General features: G+C 40.8%; 2 protein-coding genes across 3 annotated transcripts; one reads left to right on the top strand and one right to left on the bottom strand.

The window, feature by feature from the left end:
• Nucleotides 1-148: 148 nt before the first annotated feature.
• LOC109467086 (uncharacterized protein C15orf65-like) lies at nucleotides 149-2,455 on the top strand. The gene is made up of 4 exons (XM_019764993.1): nucleotides 149-353; nucleotides 770-868; nucleotides 1,141-1,274; nucleotides 1,793-2,455. Exons 1-4 carry the CDS (start codon nucleotides 266-268, stop codon nucleotides 1,859-1,861), a joined length of 390 nt encoding a protein of 129 aa, XP_019620552.1. The 5' UTR covers nucleotides 149-265; the 3' UTR covers nucleotides 1,862-2,455.
• Nucleotides 2,456-2,969: 514 nt separating this feature from the next.
• On the bottom strand, nucleotides 2,970-17,662 carry LOC109467102 (kelch domain-containing protein 10-like). 2 transcript variants are annotated; one of them, XM_019765010.1, is made up of 9 exons: nucleotides 17,389-17,656; nucleotides 16,708-16,929; nucleotides 10,521-10,675; nucleotides 9,687-9,823; nucleotides 9,354-9,438; nucleotides 8,579-8,672; nucleotides 7,086-7,133; nucleotides 6,563-6,702; nucleotides 2,970-5,943 (listed from the first exon to the last, which is right to left on the bottom strand). In XM_019765010.1, exons 1-9 carry the CDS (start codon nucleotides 17,528-17,530, stop codon nucleotides 5,731-5,733), a joined length of 1,236 nt encoding a protein of 411 aa, XP_019620569.1. In that variant the 5' UTR covers nucleotides 17,531-17,656; the 3' UTR covers nucleotides 2,970-5,730. The 2 variants fall into 2 exon arrangements, with proteins under 2 accessions (XP_019620569.1, XP_019620570.1); XM_019765011.1 differs by lacking the exon at nucleotides 16,708-16,929 and having other exon boundaries at nucleotides 17,389-17,662.
• Between the last annotated feature and the right edge of the window lie 74 nt (nucleotides 17,663-17,736).

Raw genomic sequence — 17,736 nt, 5'->3', positions numbered from 1 at the left:
ATAAAAATCAAGAATTGAATGGGTTAGGTTTTTAAATCGTTCTATTATAATTCCTTTTTACTAATAAGTAGTGTTCTAAGACAAGTTACCTAATCTTTAATTACCGAGAAAATGAGCTCCCACCATGCAGTGCGGTATTTACCACGGTAACGCCACGCCCCTCACCATAGCAACGCATGTAAACCGGGAAGTGGGTGCAAAGGGAGTTTGTCCTTCATTCAGTGTGTGCGTGTTTTTGCCTTTTCTGTGTGTTTCTAAGCTAACGATGGCCGCCAACGGTGAGCAAGCGGTGGGTTCTGGTGCTGAACAAGCTAAGATCGCAACAGAACCGATCATGGTCACGGAAAACAAAGGTGGGCGTGTGAAATATCTGTTGTTTACTAACATAGTTTGTAACAGCTGTTATTTGGCCAGAACAGATCGAACCTCTTGTATGTATGTAATATTGGTCTTAAAAGTTACAAATAATGCACCACTCTGTGTCGAGATCTTTCAATTGACTTCAATGGTTTCATCAGGCATCTTATACAAGAATACCCATAACATACAACAGCATCATCCATGTCATTTCTGTAAGACATGTCGCTATTCTAATTTGACTGAAACTGGCATTACCCAACGAAACAAAGATTAAGTCGATAGTTCCTGGCAGATAGTTCAACACGACACAAAACGTCTCTCGACACAGCTGTGTGTTTCTGGATCATGAAAACAAATACCTAGCTAGTAATTACATGCCCAATAAAGAATGTTTATTGCTTTATTGTATATGCAGAAATTCTCCCAGTGAGAGACCTTCCATGTGCGAATCCTGGGAACCCGATCTTCTCATGTATGGAGAGAATCAGAACACCAAAGGAATTAGGAGGTATGTGTTGTGTGGTACATCCCTGGACTTTTAAGAGGACATTCCTCTTGAAAGCAGGCGACCTCCACACTTGAATCCTGAAAGTTGAGGAATGTCCACTTTCTTGACGAATATACACTTAAAAATTTAGGAATGCCCAGCTTTCTAGAGTAATGTATGCTTTAAAGAGGAGTGTTTGAATTTGATTGCACAGATTCATTTAGAAAGGTATGCGTGGCCTGAAGGCTCAGTGGTACAGGGGCTTAACTCTATGTGATTCTTTTCCTCCACAGAGTGGTACAGAGAAACCCCTGTGAAGCCCCAGAACCCCATGTACAGAACGACTAATGACACGTATGGAGGCAGGGTGCCCACAGTCGAGGACATGCCTCAGACTTTCCATGCTAAGTCACAGAAATTCTCTGAGGTAAGTGCATTACCTTGCACAGACTATAGAAGTGGAAATGTGCTATGGTCTCTGAATGACTAATGGCACTCTTCAGTTTCTGTATCATATGGTATTTCACCACATTTGTATCTGGAAAAATTGTTGTGCCTTACCTCAGCTATGGAAACTGAAAAAGCAATACAGATTGAAGCAAATTCTAGTGGTACTAGTATTTGCAGAAGAACTAATACCTTTTAAATGAGATTTACCAACAAGATGGCATCATGCTGATACAGAATTCCATAGCTTCATGACCCACCTCTGCCAATACGTAGAAAAAAAAACCCCACAGTATTTAATGGACATGCAGCCACTCTCGTAATGTTTGGCTATTTGTGATGGGAAGTCAGGACCTGTCTATTCAAGGAGATTCAATGGACCTCCTTGGTCCATTCCACCTGACCGTCATGTGTTTATAAATAATTTTATGTTGACATACTGTCAGAATAATTGTGCATTGAACTTAGTAACTGATTGTGTTTTCGTCTCGTTGACAGCATCTCGGAGTGTGTGGAATGTACCGCAACCATTCTCTCAACACTGCCTTGGACCAGAGTAAAGTCTGACGCTGTCATTATTTGTAAATAGCATTGGACATAAGTAGCTGCTGCTGTCTTCTACCACCAGATGCTGCACTCTCAGTGTACAGTCATGTATCTAAGGAACCATCATGTTAAGATGTGTTATGGTCGCCATTATTGCAAAAGTGCAAATCTCGTTCAAGACACTTTGAGTGTACATTTTTAATTTTAAGTACATGATTTGGTCAGATAAAAGGACATCTTCCTGGCCAATCACAAATAAAAAGTCTATGAAATTGTTTATCTTGATTTCTATGTAAGACAATACTTTATGAGTTCTATAAAATAATCAGTATTTATTTACATAAAGATGCATTTCTTGATACCTTTGTTTATTAAGCACTGGTTTGATAGTATAGTATAGATACCTGTGCTGCAAGTAAGTTGCTGGAAACCTGTATCTACAGAGATACCTATCTGAGTGTTGCTCAAAGTTCCAACTGTGAAAAACGATTGTCTTGCCCATTATGTATCTTAGGTGTCAATCTTCATTATCACAGTGAATACATGTACATTATGAAATTAAAGTGTACCACACTGGGAATGTCCTGGACATGGTTTATGTCATTTGATCTGTTCAACACTATAGTACCATTCTGTTATGGATAAAATGAATACAGGATGGATGGCCAGATCTTGCTGGGATGTCCTTTTTACTTTTCAAATGTTTGTGCAAGGGGAATATTACTTTGTTCCCCCCCCCCAAATATGTCTGTGGGGGGAAAAGTCGGAAATTTGTAATTTCCAGTACTTGGACAGTGATCACTGTCTACCTTAAGTCTATAAGTGATGATTCATCTGCTGAATCTGAAGTTCACATTAGTCACTTTCCATGCGCCTGTCAAATATCTACCCTCCTGACCATTTTTTAAAGACTGTAACACAAGTATGATGGGGTATGAAATAATTTATTCCAGAGTTTCAACACTAAAATACAGCATACTGTAGATTCTATCTTGACTGCCACACATATAAGCTCTATATGTGAAATAATTCCTTTGAACAAAATCAACGGTAAGATGAAAAGTAAGATGCCACATTACAACTAGAAACTTCAAATCTTTCTAGGTACTGAAGACACACAACATTTTTGTTAGTTTCATATGACAAGATAAATGTTTTACTGAAATAGCTGCATATCTTTTCAGTCCCTGTACATCATATCATTCTTTCCACTTAAATACTTTAACATACAGAATATTCATATATTCTGCTTTGTATACCATGAAAAGCATCAGGACAAGAAATGAGAGTCTATTCTCAAACATCAAATCCCTAACATGATATCTTGAGTATATACCAGTATGTACAAGTCTAGAGCAGTTTTTTTTTTAATCTCATAACTACTACATAATGCTGTGTTACTGATTTTGCTGTTTGTGATGTTACCCCTAAAGAAACTCACAAATGATGATAAAAGTACAATACAGTATCTCTTTGACTAAAAATAGTCACAAACTGACCGGTTAATGTCACAAAGGGGAGGGGGGAAAACTTTTGACTACACGCATAAACCATAATAACTAAGATGACATGTTTGTGAAAGAATTCCAGAACATTTCAACATCACTCCAAAGAAAAAAGGCCTCAAGGCATGGACTAAATGTAAAATGTGTTTATATGGAGCATATATTTCTGATTGACTATATTCAGCTTCCTTCTCTAGTTGCAAGGTTACCATAAACTCCTCACTCACACAGTCACACTCTTCTGTACTTTATAAGATGGTGCACAACTTTGTACAGTTCAGGTTTATCTTTTTACAAAATCAAAATTGAATGTAGAAGCATACAGCCAGCCAGCAGACAAGCACCAGTAAAGCTTGTTAAGTCATTCTTCACAGTCTTGGTAATTATCTTGTGGTCAAAATGATTATTTATCCTTACTAGTATTTAACAATACATTACATACTAAGTTACCTGATTTCAGACATCATTGTTCGCTAACATAAGAACTGCATGAAAACATTCATTCATGCATTACAGAATAACTAATTTTCACACTCGGTGGATCAAATAACTTATGAAAAACAAAATTTATCTAAGAGCTCAGTTAAAATCATATGTTACCATTCAGCAAAATACTATGACCTGGCAACGTCGACATAATTTGCCAAGCTGGTTGTAGTAACTCGTCTGTGCTAGTAACACTTAATCACTTCCAGATATTTAATGTTTTGCTCACTTACCATATTACAATATTATATATTGTAGGCGCACCATGGTACACATTGTTTGACATGGGAGACATAGGCCCATGTGTGCAATGTAGATGGATGTAACATGAAGTGCTAATTACACTAAACTAAAAACTAAAAAAAATAATGAGCTGAATATGCAGACAGTTATGTATTTTCATGGCTACCACCTGCTTTGTAAATTGTTCTTTGTTATGTTTCCCCTTCTTTCAACTGTGACACAGAATAAAGTACATTACAGACAGGGACAACTTTGTTATCTATTGTAATAATTTGGGGTTGAGTTGAATTGGATTAAGATTTCTTTACAGTGAAGATGTAATGAGTTGTCTCTAGGCCGTAGTCTAGACATGCCTCCTCCTGTTAGCTTGCCAGGTTCCAGCTGGTAACCAGGGATTATCACTACTAGACTAAGTGTTAATGCTGTTGGGTACAAGGCAATGTCAATCCTTTCTGAGAACAATTGATTCAGTTTAATTCCCTATAACGTGACCAGCACAGATTAGCCTGAGAGGACTCCAAGACCCTGATGAAATCACATTACTGAATCTGAACAGAACTTTGTGGCAAGTCGAAGTGGCAGTAAATAAAAAATGTTACAAACATTGTATACGAAATGGTATCAGAGATAGAAGTATTAGAGATAGAAGGTACAGGAAAGCATATATCTGCAGTTTCCAATAGCAAAGTCTAACTCTATGCCAACTAAATGGAACTTAAAAAGCAAGGCTTTGCTTTCAAGTTGAGAACAGAACTCAGATTTGCCGGAAGTAGTTGGGGTTTTTATGACCCTCAAGTTCACCCCGAGTCACCCTTGTCTGACCCTTTGGCCTCCTGCCTGCCAATCTTCCCCTTTGTGCTGTCAACCTACCCTAAGTTCACCCCATTTCCTGTGTGGGACCTTTTGATCTGTTATTCTCCCTGTCAAACGTCACCCATGTGCTGTTAACCTACTCTGTCTGGAAAAACAGACACACAAACTAAAGCCACAGCTTGGCCACCCAAAACAGTACTTCCATACCTGGAAGTAAAGATACACGTCAAGAAAGCAAAGGAAGTAAGCACATTTATGCAGAGTCCTCTGTAATATACACTATAGACAGCAGCTGTAGACATGCATGTATACTTCTTTACACGTTTGATTTTAATTTGTCAGTACATGAATCACATTTCATAACTGTAGTGCCACAAGTGATTATTATCTACATTTTTCACATGCTCTATGGATTGACAACATCATGAAGACATTAAACAATGAAGCTAAAACTTGTTTTAGGCCACACCAATTTCATTTCTTGGTTCTCGGATTTTTGTAGGAACACAAAAAATCCAGACCTACGCACACACTACCATAGGAGCCACAAAGTCTATACTTCGCTGGCTTATAAATCATACAATGAATTTTCAATTTTTTTACCAAATTAATGCATTAAATCCAAAACATGACAATAACTACAAAGACAAGGACTTTCTTCAACTGTTAGTCCCAAAAGATGAGCATTTTAGAGTTAATTCTGAAATTCAGAACATGAATGTACATGTTTCTCTTTTTCCTTTCTTTGGCAAATCAGAGGAAATAAAGTGGGTAGATCCAAGAGCCAACAAATGAAATTGGTATGGCCCTGACAGACAAGTATTTCCAGGTGAACCACTATCTCTATTGTTTGAGCCTGTCCATGAGCTGGGGTGGCAGTCCTATAGAGTGCAGGGATTCCTGGGACATCTTATGGAGGTTGGGGATGAGGTCGTTGACCCGCTGCCAGGTGAGCTCCAGTAGACTGGGCAGGACCAGCCAGATTCTGTACAGGGAAGACGTCCGGCGGTTTTCCTCGATGCTGACCACACCGCCGTGGATGTACATACAGCCAGCCTGGAAGAGTTGAAGTTTAAGTTTATTTGGATCAACAATTAGCACATATAGTTCCTATTCTCCCTGTAGTCCTACACACTAGAAAATGAGGGAAGAGTGTTGGGGGCTTATTTTCTAACTTGATCATCATCTACCCAATTCAAGAGTTATGCCGCATAAATCCACAGTCTCCCCCACCATACACAAAACGATCGCATAGACTTCTGACAAAGGCAATGACCTATAGAGAAAATGCATGCCCATGCTTGAGCAGGCCCCCAAGAGGGCAGCCTAAAGGAAGTATAGGCCATTGACCAGATTAAGTTGAAGGTTTTCATGCTGAAGCACGCACTGAACAGGACTGAAGAGCCATGTTTGTGCTTAGTGGTCACATGACACTCAGAGCCTCTGTGCTTCCAGTGTTGAACCAGCACGTCAGCAGAACGTACTGCACCTGCACGAAACCTGCATTTTTTTTTTTTGGTTTTAGTTGGATGTTGGATCAATGTTGCATCAGAATTCAGACGATATCTTTTCTAATGCAGCATCTGAAGACTGCAAAGTTAAAACACCCTAAAACCTCCTTTCCTTGCTTTTACTGCAAAATTAAGTCCCCATGAAAAATAATAACAGTACTTACTGGTGTGATGGCAGCTGCATGGAAGTACGCGGGTTCAGGCATGGTGGCCGGCAGTTTAGTCCACTGCATGGTGTCCAGCGCCAGCTTCCAGATGTCATCAAATATCTGCCAGCCGTTGTAACCCCCGCAGATGTACACAGCTGAGAGGGAACACAGACATTTGGCAGATGCAGTTATACAACAATACAGACTGAAGCACTTTCTCTTATGGGGGAAAAAACTGCATGTAGCTGGGCTTCTGAGTTTGTATACTATAAGCTGCTTCACAGCTAAGGTCAAGCGTGATGGCCCCTAATTTGTCAACAGATACATGTATTTTCTAGACAAAGCTTTCTCCATGTCCAGATATGTTTGTTTATGACTCTGGGGTCATCAACTTTGGCATATTACCCACAATGCATCACAATGCATGCCCAGTTCAAACTGTGAACCAGATTATTGTACAGCAATTATTTCCTGATTCATGACCAACATCCCTTCTGTGGTTAGGGGAAATTTCAATATACATAGCAACATTGCTCACCATTTCCATACTGAACACAGCTGTGGCATCTTCTTGCAGATGGATAGCCTGAATAACAAACAATAATCATACAGGTTAGGGTACCTGCACACACAAACATGCATTAAAATTTTGTTCTACAAGCATCAAGTTCTTAACTGTCTGTGTTGACATCAGATGCAAGTATTGTAAGTTGTAACATTAATCAAAACCCTATGTTTATATCTGGTGAGCACATACATTTTGTACATTGGATTTTCCTTGATATGTCCTGACTGTATATATTGCCCTGTTGTTGTCCTGAGCCAAGTTTTGAAAACAAAGGAATAAGGTTACAAAATTAGTGACACCCAAGTCTCGACGTATCCGGTGAGTGGCAGTGTAATTATGAGTCCATTAGATCTGTGTCAGGTGGCTGTAGTCTGTCTTTATCCCCAGGGATCATACATGGCTACCAACTGCAATAAGGGATCGCTGTGCTTCATGCGGAAATTCCATACTAACAGAGTACATCAGGATTACTGACTGAAGCACTACACAAATGTTTTTCTTACATCAGTTCCCTTCAGTAATAGGTGGCAAGGTGGTCTTGTGATTAGGGTTGTTCACCTCTAAAGGTTCTGGGTTCGAATCCCTAGCAGGCTTTTGCCCTTGAAAAAAGCCCTTTATGCCTATTTTCTCAATCGATACACAAATTACCAAAAAATCGACATGGTTTGTGATGTTCCTATATTTTTGGTGAAATGATACACGAATCCTTGACTTTGACTGAATTGTTGTTGCCAGTGTTGGATTATGTATTTAAGAAACTACTACCAGATTAGATTTGAAAGTCCCAGCAAAAGCCGGTAAGTCCTAAAGCCACATGAATCATGCATGAAAGGATGTCGTTTTCCTAACGCGGTCAGCTGATGACTTTATGGCCAGGAGTGGCCTTTGGGGAAAAATTGTCATCAGTGAGATCTTTCAGCTTCTTTCATTATTCACAACCACATATATGAAAACATCTGGCCCCAGAGCAGTCTTAACACAAAGCAATACTATTTTCTAAAGTGAAAATTTCAAAGAAAGATTTCTCAAACAAGCATACAAAAAAATTTAACAAAACATGCACGGAACAGACAGGAAAATTGCACGGGTACTTTTGTCATATTAGAGCGCGGAAAAGCTGCCATTACAGACCATTGCAATTCAGCCGCAATAATAGTAAGCTCCTTGCAATTCAGCTGATAACTGGCAAAAGAGAGTAGCCTGCAAAAATCATGATTGTAGCGTATCCAGAACACGAGATATCAAAACTGAAAATTCAACTGTTGTGCCATAAGAAGGTGCCATGGGGGGTGGGGACAAAATCTTATCATTTTGAGGTCTCATCAAGACCTACCCAGATACCAAATATTAAGAGTATTCATCTAAGCCTTCTCAAGTTATTGCATTTACAGACAGATGGACACACACAAACACACATACACTTCTTAGCAAATGTAAAAAAAAATAAATGTAATGTCGTGTACCAGTAGTGTTGTCCTGTGGTCTCTCCCTGGGGCGTGGGGAAGGTCTGCATGGCATCTCCTCCCAGTGACGGGTCAAGAAATTATAGGCTGGGATCTGGTAAATAAACATAGCAAAAGTATTAGACACAAGGGAACATGTCAGGCAGAACGTACTGGGCCTGTGTGAAACCCGGTTTTCGTTGGATGTTTGGTCAATGTGAACTGAAAAGTATAGATAAGATATCATCCCTAAATACTCCGTTACAACCTTAAAGGTTCTGCAAAAGTGCATTACGGGTTTTACACAGGCGCAGTATGATCTGCCGACATTCTATCCAAAAGTAATGTTAACACTCTTTCTTGTGTCTCCACTTTGATAACATAACATTCTTACACCTAAACATCTCAACAGTAGACCCTTTTCAACACAATGCTTCAGAAAAGTGACACTTGATCTACATGTAGCTGATGTAGCAGCAACTACTTTGAGACAGAACACACCATGAAATTAAACTGCTTTGCTACAGAGCACCTTGAAATTAACACAGGAAAACAATGTGAGGGTGCTCTAAACCAAAACAATACATCTTCACAGCAATTTAAAGCCAGTGTCTTGCAAATCAAACAAGGGTATGTTTTGTGTTCTCTTGGCTCTATTTCAGAAAGTCACATACTTCTTGGAGTGGTGCCAGTAAAACTTATCTGGTGCAGGTGATTTTCAATATTACCTGCACTGGTTGCAGAAAAAGTATTTGGAGCCCTGGAATTTCTGGTCAGAGACCTATTAGACCATTACCTGGTCGAATGAGTAGCAGACCCAAGAGGTGCCCCCTCCCAACACGTACAATCTACTGTCATCATAGGCAACTTCATGTCGATATCTGAAACATAAAGCAAAGAAGGCTGATCAGTACCAAGGACAGCAGACCGGTGCTGAAAATCCACCACAATTAGCAGTTCAACCAATGAGAGGACGACAGTTAGTATTTTCAACCAATGAGAGGACAGCAGTTAGCAGTTCAACCAATGAGAAAGCATGTCAATCAAATGTTTGCATTTTCATGTTTTTATTCTGTGGTACATATACATAAAGTGAAATTATTTGTCCTAGTAAGTTTGAGACGCTGACCTTCCTGATGGTGGTTTATGTGCCTCTAGTTTCTCCCACACACAGTCCTTCAGGTGTAACCTGTGCAGGTCTGAGTTGTACTCGAATCCTGTCGTCCCTCCAAACACGTACAGGAAACCGTTACACGTCACCATAGCCTGGGTATGATCACACAAAAACATTATTAATACAAAAATGTACTACTTATTGATGTTCGATACAAAATTCTAATGTTCCTTTCCTATGTTGTAAGAGTACTGTTTTTATGCATGACGTCTGACGTTCTGTATTCATAGATTGTTCAACCTAGACCTTCTCCAGGACTATAGACCTTGTCTCAGATTCCATTACATATGCTGGGAGATCTGGGCACTATGTAGCCTGGTATCCAGCCTTGTTAGCTTTAGTCCGCTACCCAAGATCCGCTCCCCGCCGTTGGCGGGGAGCGGATCTTGGGTAGCGGACTAAAGCTAACAAGGCTGGATACCAGGCTAGGCACTATGGCTAAATAATGCAAACAATATAACATAATGATGATTTTGTCTGCCTGCTGAATTACCCAAAATACCCACATCTCAAAGCATGTAATGAGATCTGAGAGAAGGTCCTGGTGTTGCAGAGCACATCAGCAGACCGTAGTGTGCCTGCACAATACCCGTAATGTATTTTGGCAGAGTATCTTGTTTAAGATCATGATTACGCACTTAGAAATCCCACATCTAGTTTTCAAATGTTAGAAACAATATCAACTCTGAGCCAAAATTCTGATGCAACTTTGACCAAACATCCAGGAAATCTGTGTTTTCCACAGGAGCAGTTCATGTTGGCAAATTGTGCCGTGTTGTGTGGGCTTACCTGCCCATATATGGCCTGAGGTAGTTCCCCTGATGTGCTGACCTCACACCACTCTTTCCTCTCCAGATTGCACACACTGATACGGTTACTGTTGGTGTCCCCGAACGGCACGCCTGTTCCACCAAACACCACCAGGTTCTTACCATGTAGGAGCACTGTGGAAAAAAAACACTGTGTATTAAAACAAAGCCTACATTCTGCAAAATACAGTAACACTCCAAGTAACCAATTCTACAGAAGGGCCACCTGGCCAATGTGATCACTTTTTCAAGTTTTTGGTGGTCCTTTTAGCTAATTTTTCCAATTAACTCAAGCATTAACATCCTGCCTAATAAGTATGCATCCAGGTGACCACCTTTTGGGCAGTTTTAACTGTATCAAAGAAGGGTAACACATCAGATTAACCTTTATTGTTTTTTTGCAGCTCCTTGACAAGTTAACTTAAAGACAACTGAATCACGTCTTATTTCATGACATCAAAGAAAAAGGCAAGTTCCCTTGCCGCCTCCCTGGCTTTTATGATGGGAAATGCCAGATTTTGACCCTTGACCCCATAAAAAATCAGCCAGCGTCTCCTGAATCTCTCAAACCGGATCAAACCGGAGAGGCACTTAGTTGATTAGATTGAGCCGTGTGATGAGCAGCACGTCTGTAACATTAGGTAACACGGCAGCACAGGCAGGTGATCTTGTATGAACAACTCTTGTTAATGACATTTACAGCTCTTACACTAATACACTGAAGAGTGTGCCGATCTCAGGGGAATAACTCAGGGTAAAGCCAGGTGCTCTTATGAAAGTCAAGTATAAGAATCGACTAACAGTTGTAGATGCTCTAGCATCTGTACTGTACCAAATTCATTGTCTTAGGGGGTTATAGATTATTCTTTAAAACAATTCAAATTTAAACTTAAAAATGATTAAAGTTAACATAAGTTACGTTAACTGTATATTGATTTGGAGGTAAACAAAATAAATCTTAATAAGTCTTGTTGATGGACCGACAAATACAATTTGATGCAATTAAAAAGATGATTGAACATCTAAGATGCACACAACAGCTTTGTCTTGGTTACCATTACTTACTAGTACTAAGAGTAATTAACAATTGTTGATTTTAATTTTGTTACACCCATATGTAGATCTATATAACCACCCTTCAGCGTGACACACCACTGCTATCATATTCATACATGTAAAGATTATATACATAGTACAACCCTGCCTTGGCATCATTATCCCTTATGACCTCAGAGCCAACTGTCTTGCATTTGAAGCTCTATATTCTGGGACTCGCCTCGGCCTTGCATACTACATACTCAAAATAGAGCCAACCTCATGGTGTAACATTACTGTCATTTGCCCCTGTACGGCCAAGGACGAAAGCTAGCCTTAAAAAATTCTAAAGATTGGTATACTGGATAAGCGTGCAAGCTCCATAAGTGATGCTTTAAGTCTTGAGAAATTTTTAACTAAATCATTGTTATTCACAAGGAGAAAGCCAATACAACCACAGGATTTATACTTCACCGATTTACGTAAGAGGACTTGGCACATGCACATAACATAGCTGATTACATGGCATACCTCCATGTAATTTTTCATGGCATAGCTCCATGTAATTCTTCATGGCATAACTCCATGTAATTCTTCATGGCATAACTCCATGTAATTCTTCACAGCATAATTCCATGTAATTCTTCGTGGCATAACTCCATGTAATTCTTCATGGCATAACTCTATATAATTTTTCACTATCTGTTGTTGTTTCACTGCCAGACTGTGCTAGCTGACACCACTAGGACCCATTTACATGGTACTGATTTAGACATCGCAATGGCACATCAAAGGTTCTGAGTGAGTGAATGTAAACACTGAAGATGATATACTCAAAATGGAGACTGTAGCAAAATCAAACACATTTATTCAAAGAATATCATGAACAGCACAGTGGAGTAAGACCACCAGCCCAGCCTACAGCTGCGGAGTGGACCCCAGATCAACCAGCACCTGATGCATGTGTGCACAGCTGCAGGGATGGACCCACCTGCACAGACACAGATCTCCTGGGGATGCACCAGACTTAGCCTGGTTACCAGTCCTATTTTAGCTCCTGAGCCTATATCTTAGGATTTTGCAGAGAGGATATTAGACTCGGGAGCTTAAATAGGACTGGTAACCATGAGGCTACAACAGATTAACTATGCTCATAATGCTGGCTGAAAAATAGTAAAATTTAGCCAAATATGGAGACTAATTTGCCAGGGCAGTCTGCGTGGCCAACACAGGGAGTTTTGAAATGAAATTTTCTGATTCCGCACTTTTGAGCCAAATTTCTTGCCCGCTGGTGGAGGCTAACTGTGCCAGACCAGTTAGATGCTGGTGTTTATTTCAGACAAATGGAGGACCATAATGGCTGACCTTTCACCTCTCCTGTCATTAATCATGTCAAAGGACAACAAAGTACCTCAGGAGGGTGATTACATCTATTACATTCCTCCACATACACTATAGATGGTCCTCACTCTACCATTACAATGACTTTGTACTGATGCTCTACTATAATTATAGCTGATGCAGTTTGGCAACATTTTTAGAATTTTATCTAAATCGAAATGAGGTTTCTAACACCTGTTACCTGTCATGCATACTGTCATCATTTATTCTGTTAATAACATAAAAATGGATACCTAATTTTCTAGGTTTCCTGCTACATTAAATTTAAGTATCATAAATTCTGTAACAATAGGGGCATTCTGCAACCAGAACTATGCTACATGTATAGTCTGTCATTATATTGAATGCAGATGTTTTGCATTTGTCTGTAAATCAAATCATAAAGACTGATACATGTATTTATATACTGTGCCGGTGGTATAATAAAAATCTGCTGTCTAATAGTGGCCCATAAATAGAGTCACATTTTTTAGTAATATAAATGAGGATAAATGTGGAAGACAATCAACAGAGAATAGCCAGAAGCAATGATCAGGTCCTCTTTTCCTGCTATTGTCTCTAGAGAATCATGGCCCCAGCTTCTGCCTTTGTTAGATGGTATCTCAATTGTAAAATCTTAAGATCTTGAAGTACTTTTTAAAAGAAAAATTGAGGTGAACGTTGTATTGTAGGCAAACCACAACACATCCTAATTTCTACTGCCTGTTTGCTACTAAAGCTAAGTACTTGTACATGCATTCAACTGAACTACATGTTCCTGTCCTACACTACAATGGAGTTACCAGAACCAAGGACATTCTATCACTTGAATAATGTCCTTGCCAGAACATAATATGTGCTGTGCAATACCTATGGTTTTAGTTCATCAGTATCATAGGACAACATTACTAGTATGATAAAAAACACAGCAATACATGCAGCTATTGTGTTTGTGTATAGTGTTCAACCTTGACCATATTTTACAGTACACTGCAACCTCTCATGTTCTCATGACGTCATGCTTGCAGTGTTTTCCAAACAGACCTGACCTGGCCTTGAAGTTTGGCAGCGAGCCCCCCCCCCCCAGGGACATGACAAATACCCTCACATCTGGGAGAACCATGGAGAATGGTCCAGTCATTAGAGCGGGAGGGGGGTTGAGAGACTGGGGTTGCAGCTGCACTGCCACCTTTTCTTTGCCTCCGACTTCACGTTTGGCCAACCTTGTCTGACCCTGTGAGAAAGGGCACCTTTACAGATCCAGCCAGCCAGGACCCACCACTAATTCGTTCTTTATACAGTGTTGACTTAACGTTCAAAAGGTGGCTGGAGCCTGAAGGACGGCTGTGGCCTGACCCCAGCGGAGCCACTGGGACTTAACACTCACATGAACGGCCTGAGTCAGCACATCTATCAATACAGGGTCGGCACAACACAGGACAGACTGGCTCTTTGAAACCTTGGGAAAGAACTAGGCAGACTGCAGAAAAGGTTCTGGCATCAAAGGAAGTCGTGATTGTTCAAAATAAGGCTGCAGTACATGAGACGAATGCTCTATCAGAGGCCCTGGAAGACTACGAGTATAGTCAGGGAAGTGTTTACTTAGTAGTCAATCATGCTTGCATCAGCACTAAACTGGACACCAGACAGCAACTTGGAATTTTGCAGACTTCAGTAAATTACTATGGATGAGAGGATTATCACTTCAGGTGGACAAACCTTGTCAGAGTCAGACTGTAATCAGGACACTCCAGGATCATCCTATTATCAAACCAGTAAATCATCATTACTGCCTACTACTTACTGCCTAAAATCATCTTGCCTGGTAATCCTGTGGTCACATTTTTTTCCTTTGTGAATAAGTCTTCAAGTCTTGTTCCATACCTCATACATGTAGTGGATATCCTGACTGGAGTGTTGGCTATTAGTAAAGACATTTTATAGCAATGAAGAGAACACAGAGTACACTGTGTTGGAAATGTGGAGTCAGTGACTGTCTATCCTAATTGTTATTGCCTGAAAGCCATTACCTTTATTAGTGTAGTAAAGGTAACTTTGTAAACAAAGATGTTGTCAGGTGGCATGGCTTGTGAAAGCATAATAGGTTGAAAACTTGAAATGGTCACAACTTCCTGGCTACACAGTACACAGTGCTTGTAAAAGGTACTTCCACTCAACATTCACTTTGTCCTCAGTTAGGACATACACATGTTCTTATTTCACATATTCTCCGAAAACATTCAGTATTATGAGACTGAGCCCCATAAATTTGGCACCAAAAATGCTCTCTTATTAAAACAAATGGTTTGGTGGCGGATATGATATGCTGAGAAAGCCTGACGTCACCAGCAGGGTTTCTAAGGCCCGATTTAGACTAGAAACGGTATACCGTTTCGAAACGGTACGAAACGTTTCGCCACAGAAAACGGTTCGTCTTTAGACACAGAGGCGGAAGTGTTTCGGGCCGCCCGTGGCGCAGGATGTTTCTGACCCACAGTGACCTATGATGACCTCCCCGAGCCACTTCTACGGTTTGCCTCATTGGCCTTACGATACTTGTGTTTCAGGGCCTTGAACTTCGCCTGAACCTGCTTTGTGGTGCGTAAATACCCCTCAGCCGCCAGCCCGTCCACAAGCATCTGTATGCCCTCCCTATTACGCGAGGTCTCCAAGCGGGATTGTATAGTTTGATCGGCCCACAAGATGATCAAGCAGCGGGTCTCATCTTGGGTCCAGACCCTCCCCTGGCCTTCTGCCATCCCTCCAGACGTAAAGGATGACGAAAATTCGAGAAATACATTATAAAATGGCGAAAATTGACACAATCAAATATGGCGCGAATCTACCAGATAATGGACGTGCGCGGGCTTATTAGCATGTGATCAGCATATGACATGTGACCTGGTTTACCGTTTCAAGAAACCCTTTGTCTTTAGACCTAGCAAAAAGCGTTTCGGGCCCCCCGCTGAAGGGTTCTGAAACGGTCGAAAACCACGATGGAGGTGGTTTTCGGAAACGGTCCGCGAAAACCCATAACAAACCGTTTTTTCCTCTTTAGACCGGGAACGGTTAACCGTTCCGAAACGTTTCCCTGGCCAAAACCCCTTAAGCGTTTCTAGTCTAAATTGGGCCTAAGAAGCTTGTTTTACTCAGTCTGACAAGTGCTATAATTAAGCCCATTGCTTTTGGCAAGAGGATATCACTAGTAATTATCCAGAACACTTGGTCAGATTACTCCTTTACTAACCACACAAATGTACATGTACTTGTAAAACAAGCTTTGGGTCTTGTGCGATATCATTCACACACTAATTACAGATAGAATAGGTTCTCAAAATCACCTGTAGTTCAGGTATGTAGGTGGTCGACTAGCGTTTTATACTGCACACTATAAATCTCTATTTCATCTTCCTGTCTGTTCTGATACAGGACGTGACTGATATGCCCGTTGGCGAGCGCCAAAATCCTTTAAAAAATCCTGCAAGGTGATTGGTTGTACATTTACATGATGAGGACAAGACCAAGGACAGTACACTTAAAAATTCCATGACGAAGGTTGGGATAACAAAGGAAGAATCCTCATTCATGCCTTCAGGCAAATTTGTAATGAATGACCACACTCCAGTAAGTCAGATGGTAAATAAGATGTTGCCTAAGGCATCTAATTTGCATGCAAGAAGTGACGCAACCCATGGGTAGGTGCAGTAGGTTTCCGGCCTCCAATTTTCAAAAAGAAAGAGAACACCACTTACCCGACATAGAGGCTAGCTCCGTTGGAAAATTTCCTCCCGTTGACAGTTTAGTCCATGCATTTGAGGAAAAGCTATACCTCCAGAGTTCACGAAACAATGGATAATACATATTGACAGTCCCATTGTTCTCGTCGAAGTCGGGATTATACCCGCCGTACACATACAAACTCCCGTTGTCCGCCACGCACCGGTGGCCGCTCCGGGCCGCGGGAAACAACGTCCCTGGAAAAGACACAGTCGTCAGACTCATTGCGTAACGAGGGAGACTCTAGCAGGGCAGCTATCTATCTCTCTGACCCTCTGTAAAAGCTGATTACATGCCAAAACGGGACCCGGCCGAACGTCATGCAAAACAGCTGCGATCAACAGAGTGATAAACATTTACGGGTAAACATAAAGCGGGCACCAGCGCGCGCTGATCAAACTGATTCGTAATTTCTACATTCTTGAAAACAGACGATAATCGTGTGAACAGTTGATGTCTGTATCAAAGTGACCAAAACAGTACTGAAAGGCGCGGATCTAACTTCTTTTGTTTATCCTGCGAACCGGATAGCACGATGCTAGGCCCGCTGTATGCAAATTTCCGTCGAAAACTTTGGCGATCAACTCGTCAAAATCGACATGATACCACCTGAAATTGACGGTGTGCACGTAAAACTGTAAAATGAAATCACTCACCTGCGCCAGTTTTGGTTGGGGAGTCTAACCGCACGAATTTTCTCACCGAAATCGGGGAGTATTTGTTGTCCCAATCCGTCTCCGCCATTTTGGTTGACCCGTCTGGTTGACCCCTAGTGACCTTTAGACCGTCCGTGGTCATATTTCCATAAATTTGGTGAAATTTCTGGAGTTGAGATTGAAAGTGAATTTGAACTAGAGGGTGTTTTTTGATGAAATGTGATACATCCGCAGACGCGCCTATCTTTAACGGATATGCCGTGACTTGAGACACCTAATGAATCATACTTCGCAGTAAACCCCCTCAGGCAGAAAATAGAATAGTCCTCAGAATATTGGAATTTTGAG

The sequence above is a fragment of the Branchiostoma belcheri genome, unplaced genomic scaffold (assembly GCF_001625305.1).
Source record: "Branchiostoma belcheri isolate BF01 breed outbred unplaced genomic scaffold, Haploidv18h27 scaffold175, whole genome shotgun sequence".
In the NCBI taxonomy this organism is placed as follows: Eukaryota; Metazoa; Chordata; class Leptocardii; order Amphioxiformes; family Branchiostomatidae; genus Branchiostoma; species Branchiostoma belcheri.
Note: the sequence above shows the minus strand (reverse complement) of the source record. Positions and strands in the feature narration are given on the sequence as shown.